This window comes from Primulina eburnea, chromosome 15, assembly GCF_022965805.1.
Source record: "Primulina eburnea isolate SZY01 chromosome 15, ASM2296580v1, whole genome shotgun sequence".
In the NCBI taxonomy this organism is placed as follows: domain Eukaryota; kingdom Viridiplantae; phylum Streptophyta; class Magnoliopsida; order Lamiales; family Gesneriaceae; genus Primulina; species Primulina eburnea.
Genome location: NC_133115.1, coordinates 32,722,462 through 32,737,962, shown reverse-complemented (window position 1 = coordinate 32,737,962; position 15,501 = coordinate 32,722,462). Strand labels below are relative to the sequence as shown.

The 15,501-nt window shown below is 30.6% G+C and overlaps 1 protein-coding gene across 1 annotated transcript; it reads right to left on the bottom strand.

Annotated features, from left to right (window-relative positions):
* Positions 1 to 11,792: 11,792 nt before the first annotated feature.
* On the bottom strand, positions 11,793 to 15,297 carry LOC140814889 (chalcone synthase). Its single transcript, XM_073173985.1, has 2 exons — positions 15,041 to 15,297; positions 11,793 to 12,856 (listed from the first exon to the last, which is right to left on the bottom strand). Exons 1-2 carry the CDS (start codon positions 15,216 to 15,218, stop codon positions 11,862 to 11,864), a joined length of 1,173 nt encoding a protein of 390 aa, XP_073030086.1. The 5' UTR covers positions 15,219 to 15,297; the 3' UTR covers positions 11,793 to 11,861.
* Between the last annotated feature and the right edge of the window lie 204 nt (positions 15,298 to 15,501).

Genomic DNA, 15,501 nt, shown 5'->3' with positions numbered 1-15,501 from the left:
TGAATCGGACCAACAAATAGAGTTTGCATAGTCTGAAGTATGTGCATAATTTGTTTTCCAAATGTAAGTATCATCCATCTTGGGAGTGTTTGATTTTAGTTGTATATATGTGTGTTTAATTCTTAAAACATCGGGCATCATATTTATTCTTCAAACAATTAATGATGGAATGTGTTGTATTTGCAAGTGAGAGAGTTCCTTTCATTGTTAGTTACGATTCAGCAAGAGGCTTACAGTTAAAATATTTTTAATTATTATACATTCATAATTATCTACTATTGGATTCATATTTTCTAAAATTATTTACGAGGTACTTTATTAGAAAATAATTTTATAAAATAACAAAATAAAATTATCTTATAATTATGTTTCGATATTTCATATATGTTAATAACTAGTGCCATGAGAGTATGTGTTGTGTATGGAATATCTATAATTTTCTTGCGAGCATTAGAATTTTTTTTTATTTTCTTGTTTTTATATATTTGAATAGTTTTTTATTTTAAATTTTCAAGATAAATTCATTTATTTTTTAATTTATATGCATTTCTTTTCTTTATTTGTGGTTTTTAATTAGAAGTGGTTTCATCTTAGGATGACATTTAAAAAAATGGTGAAATCTTGAGAGACAAATGTAGTTTTACTTTTTATCTATCCCTCGTTCATTACAATACAACAACAAGAAGGTTCGAGTCCTCTGAGTTTCATTCCCCTAAGAAAAAATGAACTTCTCATCTAAGAGACCGTTTGATCACTTTGATTTATCTCCTCTTAACAAGGTCTGAGGCGGCAGTGGAGGGGACTTAATGTAAAGGTTTTGTTAAGATTGCGTTTTGAATTTCACTCAACCCCAAAAACTAACTCAAATTATCAAAATTATCATAATATATTGATAATTAAGATAATGGACGAAGTCTGATAGATACTTCTTAATTCCATCAATAAGGTGACAACTCACTTTATGTGTATATAATATAATAATTAAACATAATTCCTTTTCATAGTGGGAATGCAACTTCAAATCATTTTCTCTATTAAATTATAAGTAGTCCTGATGGAGGACATGGACAAATATTTTACATTTATACCAAAACAGACACATGAGATTTGGTATGATCAGCCAATCTATTGATTGTTCAAGTTCATTTATAGTTGATCCCACTATGTTCCCTTACACGTGCAGCTATTGACAAAAACACTCCATCGACCGCACTTTGAAGAATCGAAAACCAAGCTTGGCATGACAGACATATACCGCCAAGCTTGACCGGAAGTGTTGAAGATATTTGATAAGATAATTAGGATATTTGTTCTTTAAGTCAATTTTAGGGGGGGTGTATTCAATTTGGAAATTTAATTACTTTTATTGACTTTTGTAGAGTTTAAAAGTCTAGATGTATTGAACATAGACTTTTATAAACTCTATAAAAGTTTTGTGGTATTTAAATTAGATTTTTATAGAGTCTTAAAAAGTATAGTGGTATTCAAACTTGACTTTTTAAGAATCTATAAAAATCTATAGGTATCCAATATTTCCATGGATTTATAATGATTCTAATATAATTCTCTATGTACAAACCTTAAGACTCTAGGTACAACTATAAAAACTCAAAAATTGTCTTCTACTCACCTTAGAGATTTTGGTAGACTTTTAATAAAATAAAATATCTTTCTCACTCATATATCTCTCTTCTTCATTCAAATACGACGTTTTTCTCCTCTCTAAAGCCAAGTCGGGGGTTCCTCAAATTTCAGATGTATGATTTAATTAAGACAATTATTGTTGATTATCCAGAATGTAAAGTATCAACAGCTGCAGACCCCAGATATAAAACAAGAACACGATTTTGTGCATTCATGTGGTGGGAACTTTCAATTTTAGAAAAGTTCACAAAAGGCACTATAAACAAGCTATAAAACAAAACTCCATTTTAATATATTTTGCAGAATGTACTCGAGATTATCAGTATACTTTAGTTAGGATATTTGTTCTTTAAGTCAATTTTAGTTTTTTTCCCACTAAAATCGCGTGACTACATAATTAATATATTTGGTAAAATTTATAATTGTCAATCATATGTATATCTAGAACCAATAAAATTGGTAAGTTAAATAGATTCGAGAATATGATTGAGGATATAAGGCAATTTTTTTTTAAGAAAGTCACACTTGCATATATCAAAATCCCGAAACATCTCACAATTAAGAAGCATTTGTTTCTTTATTTTCTTTTGTTGAAGGGACACACAAATACTAATATGCGTATCATTGAGATTAATGTTTGAGTGCATATATTATTGTTTTATAGTTTTATTACATCCTTCCCAATTACATCAATTGTATTTCTTTTTTTTGTTGTCCAAATTCTATACTGAGTTCCTAAGTTTAGTTGTATTTCTTATGATTTTGACTAATAACCTTTTGTGCAACCAATTAAAAATAATTAAATAAGAATAAAATAAAAAAATGTTCGTGCAATTTATTTTTTCATTAATATTATTAATATGTGTGAAAAAAGTCGTCAAACTTGTACATTTGAGATCTCTCCATATGATCTGATCGTGGGCTTGTTCGAGGATGTCACTACCAAAAAAAACAGTCTTGCTCTTCCAAAGAGGACATTCGAGATCTCAACAACTCGTTCTCCTTCTTAGGCTCTTGGAAGTTGGAACTTCATTTCTAATACATCAGATCCTGCATTTGCTGTTGTTAAATTATCTCTCAATTTTTGGATCTCCTCATATGGTGTACTAGACTTGGATTGACCCTTGAAATTAGTACAAACAAAATAAAATTACATGACCCAATAATCATCAAGTCTACACAGGCTTTTGGCCCATCATCGGTTGGTTGTTCTTCGATATGATCAGTTTTACATTTTAGGAAGGGCCAATTGACTTAAATACCACAATACATAACTTTTTCAAAAAAAATGTAATGTCTTCAAATCTGTCTAATCTAATCTAATATATCTAATATATCTAAGTCTAGTATATATATATATATATATATATATATATATATATACTATTATAAATATATTAGTTTGAATTGTGAGCTTACTATTTTACTATTTTATTTGTTTTAAAATTTATCATTTTAATGAGGTTCTTTAAGTCATTTTATATGTTGGTTTAATATAGTCATTAATAATGTACTTAACTCAAACAAGATAATTATTTTGAGCTTATTATTTTACATTTTTATTTGTTTGACAATTTATCATGTTAATGAGGTTTTTTAAGTCATTTATATGTTGATTTATAATTATTATTTTGATTTTACTTTCAAATTTAATTTAATTGTTTAATTTTATACATTTTCATCAAACTCATGGAAAATCCTTATCATAATGTTATACATTTAAAAAAATCTTATCTAATACACTATTATAAATATACGAGTTTAAAATGTGAGCTTACTATTTTACCCTTTTATTTGTTTTATAATTTATCATGTTAATGATGTTCTTTAAGTCATTTTCTATGTTGGTTTAATATAGTCATTAATAGTGTACTTAACTCAAACAAGATGATTATTATTTTGATTTTACTTTCAAATTTAATTTATAAATATATGAGTTTGAATTGTGAGCTTACTATTTTACCATTTTAACTATTTTACCCTTTTATTTGTTTTATAATTTATCATGTTAATGATGTTCTTTAAGTCATTTTCTATGTTGGTTTAATATAGTCATTAATAGTGTACTTAACTCAAACAAGATGATTATTATTTTGATTTTACTTTCAAATTTAATTTATAAATATATGAGTTTGAATTGTGAGCTTACTATTTTACCATTTTATTTGTTTTAAAATTTATCATTTTAATGAGATTCTTTAAGTCATTTTATATGTTGGTTTAATATAGTCATTAATAATGTACTTAACTCAAACAAGATAATTATTTTGAGCTTATTATTTTACATTTTTATTTGTTTGACAATTTATCATGTTAATGAGGTTTTTTAAGTCATTTATATGTTGATTTATAATTATTATTTTTATTTTACTTTCAAATTTAATTTAATTGTTTAATTTTATACATTTTCATCAAACTCATGGAAAATCCTTATCATAATGTTATACATTTAAAAAAATCTTATCTAATACACTATTATAAATATACGAGTTTAAAATGTGAGCTTACTATTTTACCATTTTATTTGTTTTATAATTTATCATGTTAATGATGTTCTTTAAGTCATTTTCTATGTTGGTTTAATATAGTCATTAATAGTGTACTTAACTCAAACAAGATGATTATTATTTTGATTTTACTTTCAAATTTAATTTAATTAATTATTATTATTATTATTTTGATTTTAATTTCAAATTAAATTTAATTACTTAATTTTATACATTTCCGTCAAACTCATGGAAAATCTTTATCATAATGTTATACATTTAAAAATTACTAAAATTACTAACATATATTACTATTATAAATTATAAATAATAAATAAATATTATAAACATATGACTTTTATTTTTAACTTATTATTTTATCATTTTGTTTGTTTATAATTTTCCATGTTCATTACGTTCTTTAAATTATTTCTATGATAGTTTAATATGATTATTAGAATGCTTAACTCAATCAAGTTATTTATCATTGTAATTTTAATTTTACTTTTAAATTTAAAATTAATTATTTTAAAATATTTTACTTTGACATTAAATTCATAGAAAATCACTATCATAATGTTATAAATTAAATAAATTTTTAATATTACGAACATTAAGGTAATAATTAGAAGACAAATGGAGATGAGTGTGATTGAATAAAATTAAATTATTAATAAATATTAAGGTCATATGAAACTTTTTTTTGCCCATTTAGAAAATAATATATTATCTATTAATCTATTAAATATATGAATTAATTTTGTGAGCTTACTATTTTACCATTTTTTGTTTTACAATTTGTTGTGTTAATGATGTTATTTAAATCTTTTTTATGTTAGTTTAATAGGATCATTAATAGTGTACTTAACTCAATCAAACTAATTATTATTTTAATTTACTTTTAAATTAAATTTTAGTTACTTAAATTTATACATTGCTGTCAAATTCAAGAAAAATTTCTACCATAATAATGATTGGTAATAATGGGAAGACGAAGGAATGTGAGTCGGATTGAATAAAAATAAATTATTAATAAATATTAAGGTCATATAAAACTTCTTTCTCCCATTTAGAATAAGGCAAAAACTTGTGTGAGACAGTCTCACGGGTCGTAGTTTTGAGACGGATCTCTTATTTGGGTCATCCATGAAAAAGTATAATTTTTTATGCTAAGAGTACCACTTCTTATTGTAAATATGGGTAGGGTTGACCCGTCTCACAGATTAAGATCCGTGAGACGGTCTCACATGAGACCTACTCTTAGAATAAATATATTTTCAGACTCTTTATGTATCAATAGAGATACGTGATGAGAGAAATTATTTAATGTAAGTGATTTCAAACACTGTTTTTAAGGTATTTAGTCAACTTTTTTTATAAATGCTACTAAATAAATATTATTAAATAATATGATACATTTGATCATTTTGTGTTCTTGCAATGAGAGGAGTTTTTTACCTTAGCGTTAACATGTTTTATTGTTATATGTCATTTGTATTGATCATGTTGTGTTTGAATTGCTTATGTGATTTGTTGTTTGCCAAAAGAAAACAGAAAACAAAACCACATATCCCACAAAAATGATTATTTTTCAATTTTTTATTGTTGAGATATTTTGTTAATTTTTAAACACATAATGCATGTTTTCTGTTTGCTTAGATTACTTAGTTTGAAGTGACTTAAAAAATATTAAAAATGCCGAAATATTTTTTTTGTTTTTACCTATGTATCAGAATATCAAGAGATAATATTTTTTAATTTATTGAGTCAAATGTTTTTCCAGAATCCTGTCTATAAAGCAATATTTAAAAATTTTTACGACATTATTGTATTCTCTATTCAAAATTTTTGTATTTAGATTGATAGAAAGTATTTGAATTTGAGTTTTTATGTACTTATTTATATTATTTTTGTAGTAATATTTATTGTGAAAATAATAGGTGGACTAAAAAAATTCGGTAAGTTTAGGCGTCCTCTTGTGGACGAGAAACATGGATAAATTGTTAAAAGATATAATATTCAGTAGATTTTTTGCATGCGATTTTTTTCTAATTCAATGATTATGCATGATTCTAAATTTTAATTATATCACCAGTTAACGCATGTTTTGTTGTTGTTAGATATATTTTCTCAACGGTCTAATATTTTTCTTTGGTTTAAAAAAATTTTTGTGACTTTATATTATATATATATTTTTACGACTATTTTTCTTAATGGTTTTATTGAAGGATTTTTTCATGATGATTTCGAGGCACCAATTTTTTCTCTGTGTTTTTTTTTAAAAAAAAAAGATGTGGTATATCTATGAAATAATGACGTTAATAAGGCGCCTTATCTTTATTTGAAAAAAATATTGTAAAATTTATATAAATTGTGAATAATATGAGTTAATATTTAATTTGAGACTGATTTGTGCTTTTTGTTGTTCGTATATACTTCTATTTTTGTGTTTATTGTACTAAATAAATTATTTTAAACTTTGAGTTATCATTTTTCTCTTATCGAGTTTGTTTGTGTTATGATTTTTTATTCATTTTGGTTAATATTGTTGGCGGTAATTGATTTTTCTGATATTATATGATGTGCCTTGTTGTTTATATGAAAATAAGTATGAGAGTACACAAATCAAATCCACGTATTTTGGGTCTTTTGTTCTACGAAGAGGATAATAGATGGCTTCTGTGAAATATATAATTTATTGGTTCTTCATACATATAGCCTACAAAATGCGTCAAACTTTGAACAAAAAAGTTATGACAAATATAGTGGATGAAAAAAGACATGTTAAATAAAAAATAATATTGTGTATTAATATGTCCTAATTTCTGTATGATATAATTGAAGCACATTTTTTTATAGATATTTGAAATTAAGTCTAACTAGGCAACATGAAACATATACATATATATTAAATCGTATTTAAAGCAAAATGTTAAAATCAAGAATGATTCAGATTTAAATTTCAATGAAGCACAATGAAGAAGAATTGAAGAATTGTATGTGTACGTTAAGTGTTATATAGTGATTATGGTTCTACTTCATGGTTTGCGACATATGGATGTCATATAAAACGTCAATATTTCTAAAAAATAAAATAGTTTTTCAAAAAGAAAAAAATTCTTCAGTCAGAAAAAAATACATGAAAAACAAATTGTGCATAATTCTCATTCTATTTATAATGGTATGAGAATAATTCTAAAGCGTTGTCGACACAATAAATCAATTTTGTGCATTTTATTGAGACATTGAGCCATTTCTGTCACGCCCCGAAACTCGGGATTGACACCGGCGTTGTTTAACAATCACACAATCGAAACAACAAGCCTTTCGTAGCACAGTATAAACCGGAACCAGTTTATAATTCATAATTTCAACGAAATAAATATTGTCTTTACAATGACGAAATCCAACTAAATAGTAAATAATGCGGAAGCGTCTTACAATTCATTAATCATAAAATTTGAACATAACTACTACCGGTCTCGTGAATCACCAGCCCCAGAACTGTTCGGACTCTTCATCCTCAACTTGCTCTTCAGACTTATCTGGGAAGGGTTGTAAGGGGGTGAGTATTTTGGGAATACTCAGTAAATGGGGGCACTTTGAACACAACATAACAATTTTACAATATTTTCGAAACATATCATAAACGTACAGCTCGTAACGTAAATTCCATAACATAATAACACTGCGATTTTTCACCTTTCAACGGTTTACTGACGTCAGTCCCTAAGTTTTGTTCCTCTAAGGAGGCGAGGCCATAAAACAGTTCTATCCCACTGTTAAGGGCCATATGTTGGAATTCCACCCATTTTCAGGGAATCCTCACAGTGTCAACACATACACGTACCAAAGTTTCGTACGTATAGACGGGAGACGAATCTCGACCGAATTTTTTAAAACAAAACCCGAAAGGCATGAAACCGAATTTTAGGAATTTAAAACAAGCCCACTTACAGTGTTTGGATGTACTAAAAACGTGGATGATTGGCTTCGGGATTTCCTCGCTCCTTGTCCGGGCAGCGCTTCGGTTCGACTTTAAGGCTAATGTTGGGGCGATATTTGGGCAGAGTTTGGCTATAGAGAGGCTGCTGAATTTCATGAATTTCAGCAAGGGAATTTCGAAAATCTTGAGTAGAGAATGAGTAGGGATGATGGAGAATTTATAGGTAGAGGGAAAAGGTCTAAATTTGGCACTCAAATCATACCATAATTCATGCCATATCTCACAAATTTGACTCTAAATCGTTGCCCAATTTCACATTCTTGTATTTGACGAGGTTATATCAGTTATCAAAAGTGAAAAAAAAAGTACAAATTACGACACAAAAATGTAATTTTTTCCCAACGGTATACTATTATTAACAAAATATACCCTTTATTTTTTTACGCATGCCTTTCACGGGTAAAAGACCAACATGTCAAGCATTCGACGAGAACTTAAATCTCCACAATTTCGTCAATGGTGCCTTGCCGAATCGTGTTACGGAAATCATCGATCCCCTCATTCTAGAAGACATGAGCAGTAAGATGGTGGAGTGTGTGGCTTCTATACTAAGCATTGGAGTGGCATGTTCAAGAATAACACCGACAGAGAGAATGCACATGACTGATGTTGTTTTTCAATTATGCAAGATAAAAGACAAATATATGATTGAAGATTGAGATAAATTTTATGTTCGTGAATCGGGCCAACAAATAGAGTTTGCATAACCCTAAGTATGTGCATAATTTGTTTTCGAAATGTATGTATCATCTTTTTTGGGACTCTTTGATTTTGGTTTTATGTGAGTTTAATTCTTAAAACATCGGGCATCATATTTGCTTTTCAAACAATTAATGATGGAATGCGTTGTATTTGCAAGTGAGAGAGTTCCTTTCATAGCGACATCTATTGTGTGAGACGGATATGACTAATTAAGTGGGATTAACAATTACTTTCATTGTTAGTTATGATTAAGCAACATGCCTAAAGTTGAAATGCTTTTAATTATTATACATGCACAACTATATACTATTGGATTCTAAAATTATTTACTAGGTACTTTATTAGAAAATAATTTTATAAAATAACAAAATAAAATTATCTTATAATCATGTTTCTATATTTCGTATATGATAAGAACTAGTGCAAGAGAGTTTGTGTTGTGTATCGTATATCTTTAATTTTTTTTGCGTGCATTAGATTTTTGTATTTTTTTTTGTTTTTATATATTTGAATAGTATTTTAAAATTTCAAGATAAATTTTTTTTTTGTGCATTTCTTTTCTTTGTTTGTTGTTTTTAAGGAGTGATTTCATCTTAGGGTGACATTTAAAAAAATGAAATCTTGAAAGACAGATGTAGTTTTACTTTTTATCTATTCCTCTTTCAATACAATACAACAACAAGAAAGTTCGAGTCCTCTGGGGTTCATTTCCCTAGGATAGATTGAACCTCCCATCTAAGAGGCCGTTCGATCACTTTGATTTTTCTCCTCTTTACAAGGCTCGGGGCAGCAGTGGAGGGGCCTTAATGTGAAGGATTTTGTTGAGATTGAGATTTGAATCTAACTCAATCTCAAAAACTAGTTCAATCAGGAGAGGATTGCTCAAGTCCATACATATAACTCAATGATTCAATCCAACCGATATGAGATACCTAACACACTTCATCACGTCCAAGAATAAACAATTGTAGCGTAAAGTTTACAAGACATATCGGGTGGCTTATAGGACAATCTAACACATAACGGCGGGTCTAGACCATGATCAGAACATGTCTCTGATACCATGTTAAAATGCACTGGAATTTTGCAGAGATAAGAGATCGTTCATTGCTATGGAATTTTCATATACACCTCTTCGTCCAAATCACCTCGGAGGAAAGTATTGGTCACACCATTTGGTAGAGAGGCCACTTTTTTGCAGCTACAATATGCCACAAACATCTTACAGTGACAATCTTAGCCGTAGGGAAAAAAGTGACATGATAATTTATCCCTTCTTGTTGTTTGTAACCTTTGGCCACGAGACAAACTCTAAAATGATTATATCACATTGTTATTGGTATACGTGGATGATATTATAGTCACGAGAAGCAATGAGAAAGCTATATATGATTTAAAAGTTCTATTGCATTCCCAAATTCATATTAAATACCTTGGATCGTTGCGTTATTTCCTTGGTATTGAATTGGCTCGGTCCAAGGCAAATATTTATTTCAATCAACGTTAGTATATGCTTGAGTTGGTGGCAGATTCTGTGAGACAGGACAAGAATAATTCTTGGTTCAAACAAGAATTATGTGTTGATTGCTTAGACATTGTAAAAATAGAAAAATGATGGAAACTTACAGATTTATGTATGAAAAGGAAGCAATTGCATTTTAGATATAGACATATGCCATAAACACTTGTGCCAAACAAAATTATCATCAGAATCTTTAAACAAATAATTGTTTTTTCGAACAAAACTATTACAAAGAGAATCAAGAAATGAAATAGAAGATAGTAGGCTAGAATTCGAACTTGAGAAGAATCTTATGTCAAGGTGATAAAGTCCGTTGAATTTTTTACAAATCCCCGTTAATATCCAAGCATCGAATTCCAAAAATAAACAAAATTAGGGATAAAGTGTAATAAAATAACCACTATCCTTGGTAAATTTGGATATTGAAAGTAGATTGAAGTGAAAATCTGACATATGCAACACATGGTCAAGAGTGATGGAATAAGTAACCAAAACAGACCATATCTTACTCACATGAGTCTTACTACCATTTGGCAATCTCTTAAACCTAGGGAATGTTACAACATATTTAGAATTTCGTAATAGACTAGAATAACCAATCATGTGTTCATTTGCACCACAGTCAATTATATAATGAGGAAAAAAATTCGATTTAGCAGGTATACCTGCTATGTTGACTACAGGCTCTACTAGAAATTGAACCTTGTAAGCACATTGGTCAAGTTTGCAGATGGCTTCTGATTTCGAGGATTATGCTTGTAAGCATTTCCATTCTATCTCTTCTTACCATTATTAGCTTTTACTGTCTATGGCCAAGGGGATATCCAACAAGCTAATTAAAACAAAATTCTCTGGTGTGACCATTCATTGACAATAGTCACATGTCAAGACATCTTTTTTATTATTATTTGATTTGCCTTGATAGAGAAAAACGTTGTTGATGGCATTTCAGACTTAGAAAGGACCTATTCAACTTGAGATATAATCGAAAAGGCTTGATTTACATAGCACAGAGGGCTCGTCATTATTATTTGACTTCAAAAATGGGCATAACTTTCATTTAAGCCCGTTAAGAATTGCAAGAGCTTTTGTTCACAATGTATTGTCTCGTTGTAGTACATTCTCTCTGAGACTTGACTGACCTAACTCAATCTCAAAAGGTAGATCAAAAATAATGATTTTTCAAGTCTATATACACAATTATCAATATCGCAGTCCAACCGATGTAATTTATCTATCATATTTCACTTTTTGCACAATAATATCTAAAAAACTTGAAATCAGCATTAATTCACCTATGCTTATAAGAAAGGTTGGTCATTAAATATTGAACTTATAATTTGATGTACATAACACGCACAAACTTCCCTCAATATTTTCATACGCGGTATTTGAATATATGAAGTTACAAGCAACTTAAAATGCACATATAATGAATCACACCCCATAAATTAAAGACATAAATATTGAAGGTAAATAGAACAAATTGGCCCTCCATGTATCAATTGATTGGAACACTGTGCAAAACCACCGTTTCGACTGTGAGACCCGGTCCGAATCCGAATAGCACACCCCAGTCGAACCCCTCGCCTGTCGAGCTCAGCCCTTCCTTCGTCGAGGCCTTCCTAATCTCATCCAATATAAACAACACACATGCACTAGACATGTTCCCGTACTCACTTAACACCTTCCTTGTCGACCGTAGCTTTTCGGGCTTCAGGGCTAACTTCGTCTCGACCTGATCGAGGATCGCTGGCCCTCCCGGATGCGCGATCCAAAAAATCGAGTTCCAATCCGAAATACCTAAGGGATCGAATGCTTCTCTCAAGCTTTTCTCGATATTTTCAGAAATCAGAGATGGAACATCTTTCAAAAGATGGAATGTCAATCCCACTTCACGCAAATGCCCATCAATCGCACCATGACTATCGGGTAATATGGTCTGTGCGGCGGACACAAGTTGGAACAACGGCCGCTCTACCCCGACTACCGGGTCTGACCCCACAATCACCGCCGCAGCACCATCACCAAACAATGCCTGTCCCACCAAACTATCCAAATGAGTCTCGCTCGGTCCTCTGAAGGTCACCGCCGTGATCTCCGAGCACACGACCAGAACTCGTGCACCGGCATTATTCTCCGCCAGGTCCTTAGCCATTCGAAGCACCGTGCCGCCAGCGAAACAGCCCTGTTGATACATCATGAAGCGTTTAACGGAGGAGCGAAGGCCGAGTAGCTTCGTGAGCTGGTAATCGGCTCCGGGCATGTCGACTCCGCTGGTGGTACAAAATATGACGTGAGTGATCTTAGACTTTGGCTGCCCCCACTCTTTGATCGCCTTCTGGGCAGCTTCTTTTCCAAGTTTGGGCACCTCCACCACCACAATATCTTGCCTAGCGTCGAGTGATGGCGCCATGTATGCGCAGATGCTAGGGCTCTCTCTCAAGATTTCTTCTGTCAAATACATGTAACGCTTCCTTATCATCGACTTCTCGCCTACAAAAGACAGGGAAATCGTGAAGATCGAAACATTGATCTCCGACCAAAACGTAAACATCTACAAAATTTTTACATTCAAAAGCATAATTCCTTTTTGTTTCTACTTATTAATTACACGGACAGTTCTCGAGTAAGAAAATTATAATATTTCAACATATATATTGGCTTAGTATATTACATGATAGAATATAACTATATATCCACGTGAGTAAATGTATTCTAGTTTACGCAATTAATATTAACTAGTTGACGGAATAGAATTAAAGTAAACCCTTTTTATAGTCATTTATTTTTTTATTTTTTTAAATAAAAATATAACCATAACTTTCAATAAATAACAATTAACAAATCAGCATTTTTACTTTAAAAGAAAAGAAAGAGGTATTATACACCTAATTAATTTTAGTTTTATCAAATTATTCAGAAATATTATGATCTTACTCAATATTCTGACATAAAAACTTTTGTAGACGGTCTCACGGATCAATTTTGTTGGTCGGATCTCTTATTTTGGTCATCCATGAAAAAATAATATTTTTTTATGCTAAGAGTACTACTTTTTATTGTGGGCAAAAACTTATGTGAGACGGTCTCACGGGTATTATTTGTGAGACGGATATCTTATTTGGGTCACCCATAAAAGAGTATTACTTTTTATGCTAAGAGTACTATTTTTTATTGTGAATATGAGTATTATTGACCCGTCTCACAGATTATGATCCGTGAGACGGTCTCACATGAGACTTACTCTTTATTGTGAATATAAGTAGGGTTGACTCGTCATAAAAATTCGTGAGACCTTCTCACAAGAGACTACTCATATTCTGAAACGCCAAATTATTAATGGTCGCGATTATTTACTAACCAAATTAACTAAACTATGCAAAACCAAATAAATTTTTTTCTTTTCCGAGTCAACCAAATTGACCAAATTTTTTTCAGAAAATATATAATTTATTTAAATATTTAATAGAATAAAATTAATTTTTTTTATCAAAAATAATAGAAAGTTATTATTTCCAATTAAAACTTAGCAAAAACTTGTATGAGATGGTCTCACGGGTCATATTTGTGAGACGGGTCTCTTATTTGGGTCACTCATTAAAAAATATTACTTTTTATGCTAAGAATATTACTTTCTATTGTGAATATGAGTAGGGTTGACACGTCTCACAGATTATGATCCGTAAGACGGTCTCACATGAGACTCACTCTTACAACTTTGTGATCTTTCACTTATATGGGCCGTATCGAACTTTATATTCTTCTAATTTTATGGTACAAAAAAAATATTAAAATAGTACGATTTTATTTTTTAAAAATAATTTTATCTATTCCACTCATTTTTTTATTATATAAAACAATCAAAATGTAATTGAATAAGAAAAATTGATTTTTGTAATAATCATATCCGAATTTTCCTGTCCATTTTCTTGATTTAACAAAACTCTGCTCAATCCCTAACCCTACACCTACCTTCCACTTCTCTTCTTTTCTTTTCTTTTTTCCTTGAAACGAATTCATTTACATTGATAATCAACACTGATAGTAGCAATTCTCCTTCTTTTCTTTTCCGAGGGGTCCAAAATGAGTATATCCCTAAGCTAAGTCAAAGGTACACTAGAGAAATGTTGCACTAACGGCACACCACAATGGGGAGCAAATAAGGATAGAAAGCTGCTTAAACAAAGCGTAAACGCACAAGAAAAGGAAGGCCCTCAGCAACTACTAGTTCAACACCAGACTAAACGGTTACACACACACACACACACACACACACACATATTTAAATGTTTCATAGATATATTCTATCGACAAAAAAGAAAAACTTAACAATCTACGACGATTCATTATAAAAACATATTTTCAGTACGAGGTTTAATATCGTGAACAAGAATTATTAAATATCGAATAGGGACCAAAAATATCATCCTTAATCCATAGAATATTATGAAGATTATGCCCTCTTTTTGTACGATCATTTTCCAAATGGGTGATACCATCCCATTGAGAAAATTAATTTCAAATGACCATATTAACTTTGTCTCACCCGCGTATGAGAGACTGAAAAAAAAAATTCTTGTAGAAGAATATTTTGGTACAAATTAAAAGTCGAAAACCCATTAATTATGCTAGTATCAAATAAAATTTTAAGAAGCTAGCGGATCAAGAAACTCTTACACATGCGTTTAAATTTCTCCTTGAGCTCCTGCTTATGCTCGCTATCGGTGATGCGGAAGTAGTAATCGGGATACGTGCTCTGGTCGACGCAGTTTGGCGGAGTCGCTGTCCCGATCGACAAGATTGTGGCTGGTCCCTCCGCCCGTTGAGCGCGACGAATCTCCTCCACGGTCACCATGTTCCACCGGGGATAACGCAAGATTAGTTGGTCACCAAGTGGTGGTTATAGTCAGGTGCAAATGTTGATACTTGATTACACAAATTTATAAAGGCTAAAGTGCGCGATATTAATAGTAAGGGTGCACACGGTAGCTGAGTTTCACGTGTTTTTTGCAACTATTGGCAAGTGTACAGTACTAGCAAGTAGCATCTCAACCACATTTCGATCGGGCCGGCTGGCACATACCAACCCTTCATACGTTTTACGATTTTTGTCACCTAATGTTCAAATTACTAGGCTT